Source organism: Colletotrichum tamarilloi (assembly GCF_030869305.1).
Source record: "Colletotrichum tamarilloi strain Tom-12 chromosome Unknown Scaffold_1.1, whole genome shotgun sequence".
NCBI lineage: Eukaryota > Fungi > Ascomycota > Sordariomycetes > Glomerellales > Glomerellaceae > Colletotrichum > Colletotrichum tamarilloi.
Genome location: NW_026849384.1, coordinates 1,394,371 through 1,409,608, shown reverse-complemented (window position 1 = coordinate 1,409,608; position 15,238 = coordinate 1,394,371). Strand labels below are relative to the sequence as shown.

At 54.4% G+C, this 15,238-nt stretch overlaps 4 protein-coding genes across 4 annotated transcripts; 3 read left to right on the top strand and 1 right to left on the bottom strand.

Annotated features, from left to right (window-relative positions):
• Positions 1-448: 448 nt before the first annotated feature.
• CTAM01_00463 (histone-like transcription factor and archaeal histone) lies at positions 449-1,553 on the top strand (the record flags this gene model as incomplete). Its single annotated transcript, XM_060516514.1, has 4 exons — positions 449-605; positions 940-1,050; positions 1,127-1,254; positions 1,341-1,553. The coding sequence occupies 4 exons, from the start codon at positions 449-451 to the stop codon at positions 1,551-1,553; spliced, it is 609 nt and encodes a 202-aa protein (XP_060389140.1).
• A 1,268-nt stretch (positions 1,554-2,821) lies between these two features.
• On the top strand, positions 2,822-4,882 carry CTAM01_00462 (RNA polymerase I specific transcription initiation factor RRN3; the record flags this gene model as incomplete). The annotated part of the gene is made up of 1 exon (XM_060516513.1): positions 2,822-4,882. The coding sequence occupies one exon, from the start codon at positions 2,822-2,824 to the stop codon at positions 4,880-4,882; it is 2,061 nt and encodes a 686-aa protein (XP_060389139.1).
• Positions 4,883-6,233: 1,351 nt separating this feature from the next.
• On the top strand, positions 6,234-9,117 carry CTAM01_00461 (uncharacterized protein; the record flags this gene model as incomplete). The annotated part of the gene is made up of 3 exons (XM_060516512.1): positions 6,234-6,531; positions 7,774-8,488; positions 8,577-9,117. 3 exons carry the CDS (start codon positions 6,234-6,236, stop codon positions 9,115-9,117), a joined length of 1,554 nt encoding a protein of 517 aa, XP_060389138.1.
• A 1,928-nt stretch (positions 9,118-11,045) lies between these two features.
• On the bottom strand, positions 11,046-14,839 carry CTAM01_00460 (WSC domain-containing protein; the record flags this gene model as incomplete). Its single annotated transcript, XM_060516511.1, has 4 exons — positions 11,046-14,077; positions 14,136-14,272; positions 14,329-14,640; positions 14,700-14,839. The coding sequence occupies 4 exons, from the start codon at positions 14,837-14,839 to the stop codon at positions 11,046-11,048; spliced, it is 3,621 nt and encodes a 1,206-aa protein (XP_060389137.1).
• Between the last annotated feature and the right edge of the window lie 399 nt (positions 14,840-15,238).

Genomic DNA, 15,238 nt, shown 5'->3' with positions numbered 1-15,238 from the left:
CCGAGCTTTGAGCACCAACCCGGAGGACTGCGCATATCCACAGCTGCAGCAGGGCGATCGAGAAACGTCTTTGCCAGTTCGACGCTACCCTCTCCTTGGACTAGACGTTGGCCATTCCTGTGGGACCCGCAAACGCAGCCACCCTCATCCCGCTTTTTTTCAAGTCTCTGTCGCCAAACTCAACTCGGGCAAGGCAGCATACAGGCCACCCCAGGAAGATCCGTCATAGCCTGAAGTCAAGACAGGGCCTGCCAGGGGATCGCGAGTAAAAGTAATCCTGTCCAGGACAGGATTGACGCACACTTTCTGCAGCTAAGCCGCCAGACTTGCAAGCCCTACGGACCTGCAACGTGTCAGGGAACACATCATCCTAAGCCCGTCGTGTGTGCGAGCTGCAAGAGCCCAAGCAAATTACAAGAACGCCAGCAGCCGCTGCAGGTAGCCAAATATGTCGGACTCCCCCCAATCTCCTCCCAAGGATGTCGACCAAGGTGTACAATCACCGGAAGAGGAACAAATGAACGAGGCTCAAGACCCACAGTCCGGTGGACTCACCTATGAGTTCGAGGTCAAGGAGCAGGACCGCTGGTTGCCCATAGCCAATGGTAAGCCAGATCCCCTTCCCCAACGAAATCAAGAAGCCGGCGACGACTACGACGACGACGATGCTTGACCTGAGGCTTTGTGTTTGCTTGCGGTTGCTATGACTATGGTCTGTGAACTGGATTGGCCGGTCTGCTTGCTTGCTCTCCGCTTCCACTCGCTGTTCTTTGACGTTGGTTGCGAAATAGTCAACCAAAACATCACCAAAGACGGCAGCGCAGGGCTAGAAGGGATCAATGTCTCACGAATCGTCACCAAAGTCGCCAGAAATAACAGGTGCTTCCGGCGGTGAGAAGTACGATGAACTTGACGCTAATATACGAAACTTTGCTCCAGTCGCCCGCATCATGAAGAATGCGCTCCCTGAAAACGCAAAGATCGCCAAGGAAGCGAAAGAATGCATGCAGGAATGCGTCAGCGAGTTCATCTCGTTCATCACGAGTGAGGGTAAGTGCAATTCCTAACCGCTGCTCTCCCCGAGTTTAGGGGCAACGAGACTGAAGAGATATCTGACCTATCACAGCCTCGGAGAAGTGTCATCAGGAGAAGAGAAAGACGGTTAACGGAGAAGACATTCTATTCGCCATGACTTCTTTGGGGTTCGAGAATTACGCAGAGGCCCTCAAGATCTACCTCTCGAAATACAGAGAAGTATGTATAGTCTATATTTCGGCTCAGAACTCTGCCGTCATCAACTTCTAAACAGGACTAATGAGCTCAACTGACGATTCCAGCAGCAATCCCAGTCCAACAGGGGAGAAACCTCCCACCGTCCAGGCAGCAGTGGCTACGGCGCCAACCCGCCAACCGGAGCAGGAAGTTTCCAAGCCGAGCCACAAAACAGCGTCCTCGGAGGCCAGCAAGGAGATGGCACCGCCGACGCTCAGGGCTACATGTACGGCGCGCAGACAGGGCACAATGGTACCGGCGGTGCCGACGGCTACCAGTAATGTGATTCACACCTGAGACGGCTGGATAGTGTTTTGAAAGGGCGATTTTATCTTTTTTTTTTCCCCCATCTCGACATATATGTACTAGTTGCGACTTGACGGCGACCAAGCCCGACGAATGAAGGACGCCTGGACATTTGTTCAAGTCTGTATAAGTACGGAGGCAGGGGGTCTCAGACTACCTGGCCATGGATGGAAACGGGGCACATGGTTGTATATGAGGGCCTCAGGAGTCAGATATGGGAAGGGGAGCGGAACGGTTAACCCAAAAGTGTGGAGTGGAGGGGGTTCGTCTTTTCTTTGACTCAATTGTCTATTTGATAGATTCCCCCCAATGGCGTTGCGATTCAGTAAGCCATGCTCAACCAATCAGTGGTTTTGAAGCATCGGCAGAGAGCAGTTCAGCAAGCATCGAAGCTTTTGGAAACGGACCCGGGCCGTATCTCCAAAGCACTGGTAGCTACAGCACTTCAGATAGCTTGTTATTCCACTTCCGTCGCGCAAACGAACGAGGCACATGGGCTCCATTGTCATCTAATGTTTGATCTTGTGCAGCGCGGTCAGGCTATAGCTGCTGGCTGCCTTGATCATCCAACTTCTTCATACTGTGAGGTGTGTAAAGTAGGCATCCAAGGTATGTTGAAATAGATATCCAATAAGAAGCTCAAAGGACGTCGTCATAGGCTTCAAGGTTCCCCAGTATCTTGGCCGCCACTTAGATTCCACCAAGCTCCCGTCATTGTTCCATTACCGAGAGTGCACGGTCCAGACGAATTCCAGGGGTCTTGAGTGCTCTGAAAGACTGAGCCTGGGGGCAGCCCACCAGCCCAAGTCCAGGTTGAACGAGGCACGTGCGCAGCCCCTCCAGTCTCAAAATTTTCCCCCCTTCGCAGCCAAACAGAACGGCGGGCAGCCCACTCGACGAAAAAAAGCGTCGGCGGCAGCTCACGCCGAACTAGAAACTTTACCAGGCAACCAACCGCCACCGTACCACGAAATAATTTCGGTCGGCCGACACAACAACGTCCAGAAACCAACACGTTCTTTCGAGGACAATAATTCGAAACGATTCCACATTGTCGCAAGAGAGCGAGACATGCATAACGACTTTCCCTGCAGATCCTCGCGCCACACAGTGACCCTTCAATGAGAATTGCCAACCGCCGACCACTGTGAAGATCTGACCTCGAGCCTGAGCCGCCGGAAGAAAGAGAGGGAAGACGAAGGCGAGAGCACAGAGCCTCGGCCACCACAAACAACCCATTCTCATGCGTCCTTTCACCCCCATCTCCAGACACCGGTCTGGTCCACCACCGAGAACGGCGACGCCCATAAAAAGCATCTTGCGTCAAACGACAGTCCTCGGCCGGAGGAAAGCTGACGAAATCGAGTTCGATGACCCGCCCTCGAGCCCGACAAAGAGGCGGAAAGTCCTCATCAACGAAATGAAAAACCGCGTCTTCGAGTTTGGCAGTCGCTCAATGGACGAGGTCAACTCGGAAGTGAGGAAGGCACTGGAGGAGCACCTCATGGGCGAGGACGAGGACTACGACATGCTCAAGGAGATTTTCGCCAACGACAAGCAGCGATACCTGCCACCCGTCGCCGGAGAAGATGAGGATACGCTCAAGCCCCAAGAGCTCAAGGGCTACGTTCTGGCGCTGACCAGCTGCGTGCCGCTGCTGAAGAACAAGGCTTGCAATGGCCTCGTGAAGACCGTCTTGCAGGTCTCGTGGTTGGGCCGCGACGAGGACTTCTTCAAGGTGTACATCCAGTTCCTGGCCGCTCTCGTCAGTGCCCAGGGATCCTATCTGACGCATGTCTTGTCCATGATCGTCGAAAAGTTCTCTCACTCTAGACAATCAGAGTGGAGCGTCGCCGATTTTCCCACCGTTAGCCGAGCAACGATGCGCGAAAGGCTACACACCGGCCTTCAGTACATTCTTCAAATGTTCCCCGCCGCCACACCTGTTCTCCGCGGCCTCCTCGAAACCAAGTTTCCCTTCGATGACGACCCGAAAAAAATGTTCGTTGCCTACGTCAACAACCTTCTGAGGTTGAAGGAATACGCGGGAGATTTGGACCTCGAAATTGTCGACGTGCTGCTGTCACGACTGGTTAAGATTGATGTCCAGATGCAGACGGATCTCGACGACCTCGACGACGACCTTACGGCATCAGTTGCCTACGCGCTCAGCAAGTCATTGGATACTGGCTCATGGGAGGGCGATGAGGAAGCTTCGGACGAGGACAGCGATGACGAGTCCGTTGACAGCGATGATTCCGACTTTGATGACAATGAAGAAAAGATTCGCGTGGTCAAGGGCAACGTTGAAAAGCTAGATGCTATCCTCGATACGCTGTTTGCCCACTACACACCCCTCTTCGAAAATCCCGATTCGGATCAAGCATGGGAGCGATATGCCTTGCTCGTTCAATCATTTGGAAAAATCGTGCTGCCAACGTACAAGTCCCGTCATACCCAGTTCCTCCTTTTCCACTTTGGCCAAATGTCAGCTCGCCTGCGCGACACCTTTGTCGGCAGCTTGATGCACATTTTTGGTTCGCAAAACCGACCGAGCTTTGTTCGTCAAGCAGCGGCAACATACCTTGCCGGATTCATGGCGCGAGGCGCCCACGTGCCGTCTGACCTGGTGCGCACAGTCTTTGCGCTGTTGCTCAAGCAGATGCAAATCTACCGCCTCAAGCACGACGCGGACGCCCGAGGACCAGATCTGAGAAGACACCAGATCTACTACGCACAAGTACAGGCCGCGCTGTACATGTTCTGCTTCCGCTGGCGCGACTTGATCGTGTCCACACCAGAATTTGTCGACCCAGAGGACCCCGCATCGTATCTTGGTCACGAGCTGGAATGGATGCAAGGGATGAGAGAAGAGCTCTCTGCCAGCGTATACTGCAAGATGAATCCTCTCAAGATCTGCGCACCGGCTATTGTCGAGGAGTTTGCGACACTATCACACAAGCTCGGTCTCATGTACATCTTCCCGCGTGTCGAGGAGAACAAGCGGATCAGACTGTCACAATTTGTATCAGACACCTACGGCACAGGCGGCGCACTCCGAGATACGGGCTCGGGAGCGCAAGACGAGGAAGCATACCAGCTTGACCCCTATTTCCCGTTCGACCCTTACCAGCTGCCCGTGAGCAAGCGGTGGGTCCAGAACGATTACGTACACTACCAGGCTATCCCGGGTCTTAATATGACGGCCGACAGTGACAGCGAAGACGACGACGAGGAGAACGTTCCGGAGACAGACGTTGAGGAAGACACTGCTACCGCCAGCGAGGACGAAGACGACGACTGAAGCGGGTTCCGTGAGTGAGGCGGGGCAGATCAAATGCATTCATACGGCGTTGGGTGGTCACAAAAAAGTAAAAGCGAATTTGGGCCAATTTGGCATTGATTACATGATTCCCGCAAGGCGTTTGGGGGTGAAGAAGACGACGAAGAGATTTGAGATGTTGGAAAGTGGTGGAAAGATTTCTGGAAGCAGATCATGTCGAAGATGTTAAAGAAGCAAAACTTCTGAACCGCTCTACGAATAGTGGGTGTGAGAAAGATGAGAAAGAGATACCTAGCTTTCGTCAACCCGCAACAAGGTCGCTGCCAGTATAATGAAAACCAAATCATTGTCAAGACTTGTTTCTCAGCGCTTCAGCCTTTCAGCCGCTACCATTCCTTTCGTTTCTCGCTGCCCTCCCTCATCAGTGACAAATCGTTGTAACAATTTGAATCTGATTTGAAAAGACGCAAAGGGATGGATGGATGTGCAGTACCTTAGTAAGATCTTATCAAGGCAACTCAAATTCTTAGATTCTATCGAGATTGCAGCTGAGGTGACACTGCCTCCCTCCCCCACGGTAAAATGGTACGGTGTTAGGCGCCAGGCACGTGAGGTGATCGGCCACTTGTCCCTCAATTGGATAAGCGCCGTCCCTCACCTCGCTTCCCTCTCCCCTCAGGCCTGTCGGTTAGTTCCCTTGGCATGCCACTGTGCCGCCCGGCAGACGGATGAACAAGCCCCAGAATCCCTGAGAATCCCGGGAGGAGGGGCGGTTTCCTGTGCTGTGTAGGTAGGTAGTGCTGTACTCCGTACGCTGCGGCGCTCCGGCGGTCCCTGCCAACAGCGAAGAAGTTTAGCTGGCTCTGGCGCTCTCTCTATCTCCATTCTCTGGGCCCTTTCCTCCTGCTCTTGCGGAGGTGCGCTGATGAAGAGGAGGAGAATGAGGGTCTCCTCTCCCCCCGAAGGCGGGCAGAAGAAAAGAAAAAGGCGCCCATGGGAATTTGGAATTCGCCCATCTTTAAGGCGGACGAAATCCTCTCACGGGCTGCCCCTTCCCATAGTTTTGAAAATCCGCTCCGAACCGGTGGGAACATTTCCACCTAATTATCTGCAAACGAGAGAGGGAAAAAACGTGACGACACTTTTTTTTGGTGAGCGATCGATCAAATCGGAAGTCATCGACACCAAACGTCACCCCGCTCATCGCACCTCTCATCTCATCACTCAACTCACCTCACGCACTCACTCACTCACTCACATCTCACCAATCCACCAAAGAACGCCGACCGACACCACACATCTCCCATCGTCGGCGGTGAAGTTGCAGCGCCCAGCTCATCTCAATTGCAATTCTTCACGGCGTGTCGCGGTAATGGCGGACAATCAGGTGCGGCTGCAGCACGAGGCTTCGGTGAGGGCGGGGGAGGGGCAGCACCTCAACCAACACCAGGGCCAGCAGCAGCAACGGCAGCAATATGACAGGTCAACGAGCGGCGACAGTCGAGCCGGCTTCGAGGAGTACTGGAGAGAAGAGAAGGAGAGCGAAAGGGCCGGGAGGGTGCAGTTCGTGAACGAGGGGCCGCCTTACCATCATCAATCGTCGTCGTCGCCGTTGGATCACCAATCGCAGCAGGTGTCGGGAGGAGGAGATCAGGAACTGCAGGGTTCTCGTGAGTAATTTGTGTTGTTTTCTTCATCCTGATGATGTTCGGTTTTGTAAAATTCTGTGTGTTGCAAAGTTGCGATGACAAGTGTCAGGAGTTGTCTTTCCCTTCATCCCGTCTTATCTTTGATTCCACATGCGCTCGTCCCATTTCTTATTTTTATTTTCCTATTCTCCTCCCGCCCGTTTTTGATTCACATATCCACCTCCCTCTCTCGGCCTTCATGATTCCACACACCTTCGTTGCTTGTTTTTTGGTGTTCCATACCTGTCCTTCCCTGTAACATCGTGGCCCGCCCGTTCGCCCGCCCGTCCCCGTCCCCGATCGACGAGTGCACCGCCAGGATCCTGGTGAATCGCATCCATCATGTTGGTGGTTTCAGTGACCTTGTGTGGAACCGGTCACCTTCCCCATAATCAGTGTCCATGGATGTCTCAGAGAGAAATACATGGGGATGAAGGGGACCAGAAGCCGACAATCCATGATCCAGAAGTGGTGGATGGCAGGATGGGAATAGGGATGGGGATGGGCTTTGTGAGTTATGCTATGTCAACCCCATGCCGGATTCCTCATGATTCCTCATCATCATGCCACCCACATCACACCCGAACCCTCTTGTGGCGTTAGGCCCCTTCCCGCCGCTAAGAAGTCCGAAGTTGGTGTGGTGGATTGGGGGGATCCGCGAACCGACCACAACCGCTGCTTGCTTGCTTGCTTGCTCGGCCTGCCCTACCAAACTAGCTATGCCCATGGGCCATTACCCAATGAACCACGTTTCCCATGTTGGTTTCTGGAAAAGCCGCACGAGCAATGCCGGGGGATGAGAGCTGGTGTCCTGGCATCTCTCCTTCCCGACTTGATTCCAACGTCTCCCGGCTCGACGGTTGCCCGATGCGGCACACACCGCTGGTCATGGACCCCCGCGAATCACGTCTAGACGAGGCTTGGCTCCTGGAATCATCCATTCCCTGTTCGGAGACTATCCTACCCGTACCTTAACCACCCTCACTTCACTTACATCCACACCTGGACCCATATACGAAATACCCATGCCACCTTTACGATCATCTACATTCCCAGATTCCTCATGTCTACGTCCAAGCTCCCGCCTTGGCTCCCATTCTCATATGCTTATATACTCTTTCCCTCCCTATTTCTTTCTCCCACGTGGGAAACCCATCACTTGAGAAAAATCATGCAACTCCAGACCAGACTAGAGAACTAATATAGTCCAACCCCCAACTCCAGCAGAATCAACAACACCCGGCCTCACGTCCGCAGAAAAGGCCAAAGAGAAGGCCAAGCTTCGCCGCCAGCAGGTCCGCAAGGCCCAGATCCAGCACCGCACCCGCAAGGCCAACTACATCAAGCAGCTCGAGCTCGACGTCTGCAAGTTCAGGGATATGATCGCCGCCGCCGAGAAGGAGGTCCTCGCCTTCCGCCGCGAGAACGAGAACATGAGGGGCGCCCTCACCGCAAGAGGATTCGCGGTACCTCCTGAAAGCGCAAAGGGCGAGAGCGTCGTCGTCAGCGAAGTGCGGATCCGCGGGTCGCAGGAGCCCGTGGCGGTGCCGGAAGGAGTGTCGATGGCGCCGGCGGTGGTCCAGCAGCAACAGCAGCAACAGCAGCAATTACCTGCCGTCCCGGCACAACGACAACTTTCCCAGCAGTCAGAGGACCAACAAGCACAGTACTCGGCGGCTGCTCCCCCGGGCGAAGAATCCCAGGTGGTGGCATATCAACCTCAGACGCTGGACTACGATCCGTATCCGCCGGTCGGCCTCTTTGCGGACGTCAACATGGGCGAGGTCACAGTCACGATGCGCAAGGACGACGCCCTCGGCACGCCGTGCTTCCAGATCTCGTCGCCGTCGGCCGCGATCACATATACCCAGTCCCAGCCGCCGTCAGCAGATCAGCTGTCTGCGGAACAGGAGATCATTGCCATCAACCTCATTCTCGCGTATGTTGCCACAAAAACTATCCCCCCCCCCCCCCTCCAGCAATCATCGTCGCTGTAATTTTACTAACTAACCTCTCTTTACACACAGCATGGAACACATCTGCTGGAACCACTTCCACCCCCGCCAATTCCCCGCCCACGGCGACACCTGCAAGGCCGCCTCGGGCCACACAATGATGGCCTCGACCCTCTGCATGTCCTCCGCCCCCGCCCGCGTCTACCGCACCATCCGCCGCGGCGAGGCCTCCACCGTCTCGCACACATGGCAAGCCGACACCGGCGCGGGATCCTCTCTATCTCTGAAGTCCCTGCTGGCCCTCGCCAAGACGCTGAACCCGGGCGACATCGAGCTCACACCCGTGCAGGCGTGGTTCGAGCTCGCGGCGCGGTACGGGGCCGCGGCGCTGATGCGCGGAAACGTGATTGAGGCGCTCAAGAGGGAGTTTAGCGGGGTGGTGGATTGTATTCACTTTGGGGCCATCATTGAGCGGGATGCGTTTGAGAGTGTGGTGGCGAGGGTTATGGAGCAGGTGGGCGTTCCGGAGCTGGAGTGGGAGATGGATGTTGATGAGGGGGCTGGTGTGCATGCTGGGGGTATGGTGTATGGTGCGCAGCAGATTACGGCTTGAAGGTGAGGGCTGAGAGGAGGCATTCACCCCCGTGACCTGGCATCTTGACTGCGGGAGTGGGAAGGCTTTCTTGAGAGTGCTGCGAGGTGTGGATTGCATATCGTCTACTGCGCCGAGGCGACTGATGAATTTACGACGGTTTCACGACTTTTACAAAAGGGAGAGAAGGGGATTTAGGCCGCATATTTTGCATCTCTAGACTGAAGACAGATCATGGATGAGATACATATCAACTGCACAGAGAACCATGGTCCCCTAGAAAGCAGGGGACTTCACAAAGACTACATATCAATTAAGCAAGCCTTCAGTTCGTTCAAGAGAGAGTCTCAAGTTTACTCTACACATATCCAGAGCCTCGTGTAAGTACACCTACCCATCGTCTGGTACGGAGCTGGCCAGCAGGGGCAAAGTGGCCTCATTCGGACGTTGACTCTGACTGGCCCCTGAGGAAAGAAAAAAAAAGATACAGGTCCCTGACCTATACCCTCCGGTAAACGTCGGTTCTCAAAGATCATTTAGTCCAAAAAAATATAAGAGACGAAGTGAAGTCAAACGGTTTGTCAACGGGGCGCTTGCCAAGCTTCACCATGATTGGGCGGGCAGGCGGGCTGACTGCTCCTCATGTGAGAAGGTGGAGATGTATGCAATGCATGTGGAATCTTCCTGTCTGTACCTTACACAATGTATCCGTACCTCTCCCTCTCTCCCGCCTCCTCATACCGAGCTCCTCGCCCAGCTCTCAGACGTGTCTACCGACTTTACCAAATAGTATATTCCCAAACGGTACGTAAACAAAACGAAATTATCTCTCCACATTGTCTCAGACCGTCTGGAAACAGCGAAGACGAAACTTGGCTAGCTGGCTGGATGTACGGATGTACCAGCCATGTATGTAATACGTCGATCCCTGCTTTGGGAATTTTTGGTCATCTTTTGGAATCATTGTTTCCCTTCTCCATTCACCGCTGTAACCTCAAATGCAGACACAGGGAAGGAAACCGGGGGGGAATCCATTGGGTGGAGAAAGGAAGACGGGGGGCCCTTCTTATGGAGTATCCGTTTCCACAATTCTTGTTGACGGAATCATACTACGTACATGGGAGTCTTTGTCAGATCCGAAGACATGCATGAATGAAAGAGAATCGAGACTCAGTCTAGAGATGGTGAGTGTATTATTATCTCCCCATGTAACTCGCTATAGTATGCAGGACGGAGACACTTTTCGGGATTCGGTCGTTCAGCTCTTTTTCTAGTGCGGTGAGTAGCGGTGAGTTGATCTTCCTCGTCCGTCGGGGTTTTGCTCCGATAAACGCTCCGTTTGACCACAATAACGTAGCACTAAGTCCTCAGACTAGCCTAACAGGAGTTGGAGGGGTCTAACTCAATGCCTAGCTTGCAAGATTCGGGCCAGATTCAGCCTCAATAGCAGCTCATTCCTTACAGAACTTCTATCAAGGTTGCATTTGATGGATGCCACAATTTATGCACTTTGTAGCCTGGGAACAAAGTCACGAGAGCACATCACATCCAACGGGGTGCCACACGATGGTGAATTTTAAATGATTATAATTATATACTAAAACTAGTCTGCAGAAATGCCAAGTGTGGCCTCGTCGTTGTAGGAGATTTACCCAAGTCCTTGATGGACATCGTCATGAGTATCTGTATTCCCTTTGAATAACGAAAATAAACTCCCAAATCATATTTCGCCATAGTGACTGTGTGTGTGTATGTCTGTATGTGATCAGACACGTGTTTTTATCCCTAGGTCTAAAAGAAAGAAGATGCCCGAGAGAAGGAGAGAAGAAGAGAAAGTTTGGGATATCGCTTGTGAAAATAGTCGGGTAAAATGAAAAGAGCTCCTGGGACACAAAGCTCAAGTCTAGTTGGGAATAAATGACGCTTTGAATGTTGGAAAGATGTGGCTTTTAGACACCAGGCACCTTGAAGCCGGAGACTTGGGGCCAGTTGCCCAGGCTGGCGGGATCGCCACCGATGCGGACATAGACACCGACAGCGGGAATGCCGCCGTCGAGGACGAAGAACTGGTACCAGCCCGGAGGGGCGATACCGGCGTTGGGAGGTGCTGTGACGGTGCAGGTGGTAGGCCCGCAGGTGACAGCGGGGAAGAGAGTGCGAGCACCCATCGAGTTACCGTGCGTCGATCCCACAGCACCGAGGAGGGAGACCGTGATGTCGCCGTTAAGGGGGGCGTGGCCAAGGCTGACAGAGATCTGCTGGCCGTAGGTCCAGTCCGTGTTGGCGATGGTGAAGGTAGGGCGAGTCTTGCCGGAGGTGAGGTAAGGAGGCTTGAAGACCTCGACACGGTACTCCTGGGGGTTGACGCCATCTTCGGGGTCAGAACCACTGACGAGAACGCGACCGTCAAGAAGAGTGATGGACTCAGAGTGGTAAAGGCGGGCAATGGTGGTGTTGGCCATGACTGTGATGCGCTGGCCAATCTTCTTCGAGGGGTCGTACAGAAGAGCATTGAGGTTGGGGTCGTTGGCGAGACCGAACCCAGCAACACCGTGCTGAGCACCGTTGTTGATGAGGTAAGTTCCATCAGGAAGGGGGGCAATGCAGGACATGACACGACGCGAGGGCATACGCTCAATCACCCACTTAGGGTTGGTGCCTTCGGGCTCAATGGAAACGCAGTTGTCCATGGCAGTAGCAGGACCCTCGGTAGAACCACCGCAGATGAGAACGCCAAGCGGGTCTGTGTAGGGAGCGTGCTGGGGAAGAAGAATACCAGTTCCCTCAAGAGGATAAGTGCGACCGCCCTTGGGGTTGTTGACAGCACCAGGGATGTTGGGGAGAATCGTCTTGGTGTTGAAGGTGACGTGGTCAAGAATTCTAGCCTCGTTCCAGTACGCAACGAAGATGTCCTTACTGGGGAGAACGGCAACGAAGGGATACAGGTTGTTGGGATCGGTGCGCGCGAGCCAATCCATGTACAAGGGCTTAGTGCCAGTGCTGGGTAGAAGCTCGATGGTGGGCACAGCGCGGCCGTTGGATCCCTCCTCACCACCGATGACGAAGATGGAACCGTTGGCCATGATCATAGCAGAGGGATACCAGCGGCCATCCTGCAGGCGGAGGTTGGTAACATCCTCCTGCCAGTCATTGGTGCCAGGGGTTCCAGGCTTGCCATCGGGCCAGTACAGGCGGACGCCGTAGGTAGAATCACCAGACCATCCACCAATGTTGAGCTGACGACCAGCCTTGTCAGGAAGGGTGATGCCGGCAGAGCAGAAGATGTCGGTCTTGACGTGCATCTCTCTCCAGGCTTTGCTGATATCCGGGACGAGGGAAAGGTCGAGCTCGTAAGCGCCGGTAGAGTTGGGCGGGCCAGTGCCGAACTTCTCGAGGAAGGAAACTTTGCCGGTGATGGTCTCCATCGTCATCAGGGGAATGGTCACACCGCCAATAAGGTTCTCGTAGACACCGGCACTGGCAGCATCGGTACCGAAGTTCCATGAGTAGAGAGGCGTAGTGCCAGTCCAGAAGTAGGTCGAGAGGCGAGCACCACCACCGCAGATGGAGCTGCGGTTTCCAGGGCAAACAATGTTGCACTCAGAGTCGTCGACAAAGGCGGCCTTCTGGGTGACGATGTTGGCAGGGTCACCACAGTAGCATTCTTCACCATACTCGAGTCCGGCTGCCATGTATCCGTACTCGGCGCACCTGTCCAAGCACATACCGGCCGTCATGGTACCGGGAAACAGGTTCTGCCAGTAGAAGGTACGCGGGTTAGGCTGAGCTCCGACATTGTCCTGAACACAGCCCTGGTAGGTCCAGCTTCCGTTGAAGCCGCTTCTCTGGGGAACGGGCGGAGCGTATGTCTGAGGAGTGCCCTTGGAGATGATGGTCATACGATTACCGCCACCGCACATTTCGGAGGCCTTACCTCCACAGGCAGTGTTGCAGGATGTCGGGTCAGATGCCACAGCACCGCCGTTGTAGATGGCGTTACCGCAGAAGCACTGAGTGTGATACTCGGCACCAGCGACAGTGTAACCGGCATCGGAACAGGCCTTGGCGCAGGAAGCGAGGGTCATTGCCGGGTCGTCTTGAAGCTGGTTGGGAAGAATGCGGCCTTTCAGGTTGTCGACCCAGCAGCCCTGGTTAGTCCAGCCAGTGGGGAACCCAGTGGCAGTGGGAGCTGCTGTAGAGCTGGTAGATGAAGCGGCACCAGTCACTGAGCCACTGACAGTTGAAGATGAAGCTGACGAGGATGAGGACGAAGACTGAGTTGCGCTTCCAATGGTGTAGACAGAAAGGCGATTGCCCTCTCCGCAGTACTGGAACTGGTTGCCCATGCACTTCATGGAGCACTGGCGAGACGGAGCAGCGACTGAGCCAGCGGCAAACGAGTTACCACACCAGCACTCGCGAGAGTATTCGACACCGAAGAAGGTGTTTCCATCGCAGAAAGCAGCACACTTCTCCAAAGTCATGTCGTCAGAAGCGGTTGTCTTCGCGCTGAGAGCACGGGCGTTGGTAGCTTCAGTCTGGCAGCCATACCACTTCCAAACACCGACAGTCGCGGGTTGACTGGGGCCAGTCGGGGTGGGGGTCGCGGAGCTGCTGGAGGAAGAACTGGAAGAGACAACAGTGCTGGAAGAAGATACAACACTGCTAGATGAGGAAACCACGCTGCTGGACGAGGAGACTGCGCTGCTGGACGAGGAGACTGCGCTGCTGGACGAGGAAATGACGCTGCTGGAAGAGGAAACAGCAGTGCTCGAGGAAGTGCTGGTGCTTGAGCTGGAGGTCGAAGCACCTGTTGGCGCAGGGGTAGATGTTGAGGTGGGAAGAGGCTTGTACTGGTGCTGGAAGTCGTAGACATTCAAACGGTTGGGGCCACCACAATACTCAGAAGAGTTGCCGTTGCAGAGCATGTTGCAGCCATCGACGGCAGGGGCACCGCCGTTGGAGATGGTGCTGCCACAGACTGGTAGCAAAAGTGTTAACGATTTACTATGAGAATCACAAGCGCAAGGAGAACTTACAGCATTCGCCAGAGTATTCGACACCAGCGAGGATGAAGTTAGCATTAGCGCAAGCAGCAGTGCACTTGGCAACGGTCATCTCGCCACCAGGAATGCTTCCGATTCCGTACGTAAGAGCACGGCCAGTGGTTCCCTCTCTATTGGTCTTGTCAATTGTGTGGTCTTGAAGTCGTCGAGGCAGTATTCAACTCACGAGTAGCACCCAATGCTGCTCCAGTCGCCAACACCGGGGTTGACAGAGGGGCCCAAAATGAGGGACGTCTGATATAACGACAGTCGGTTGGGGCCTCCACAAGGCTGAGTAGCGTTTCCGCTGCATGGCGTTGAGCAGTCGGCCTCGTTGGCGAGAACACCGTCCTTGGCCAAGGCATTACCGCAGTAGCATTCATTGTAGTACTCGGTACCAGCGTAGGAGAAACCCTTGTTGTAGCAGTACGTTGTGCAGGCATCGTTGCTCATCTGCCCATTTGCCGTGGTGGCATCAGAGATTGTTCGGCCGACATCGCTATTGTTTGGTCAGCACTTTGAGTTTTGTTCAGAAGCCTTTCTCACGGGTTATCATACACATAGCAGCCCTTGTAGGTGTAGCCGTGAGGGAGAGTTGCGGGAGGCGCCGCGCGTTTGTAAATGCCAGGTGGATAAGCGAGTGCATTAGCGAGAGAAGACGCAGAAAGAACAACGAAAGACAACTGTGTGGTCCTCATGGTGACAAGTGTGTGCCAAGAGGCAGAAACCAACACAAGATGTTGATACTAAGGAGTGTATAGAAGAGGTGAAGGGTGAAGAGGAAAGAGGGTCATGATGAAGCCGGGAATCATGAAGGTATATATGAATTTCGATTCACGGCATGGGCAATCTCATGTGGCAGCGAGTGGCCCAACACGAAGGAGCCCTAGGGAAACGGGTACGCGATAGACCCGACTAGGCTCCCGGCGACTTCTACCACCTCGAGAGAGAGGCGATACCCCCCTCGTGGGCCAGGGGTTCCCGGAAGGTTGCAACGGAACAGAGTCCAAGAAGGGGACTAGGGGTTGCCATACTCACATGGAGGGCTAGTACACAAGAGTATCAGTAAGGCTAACCGGGGAAGCCAGATGGGCGTA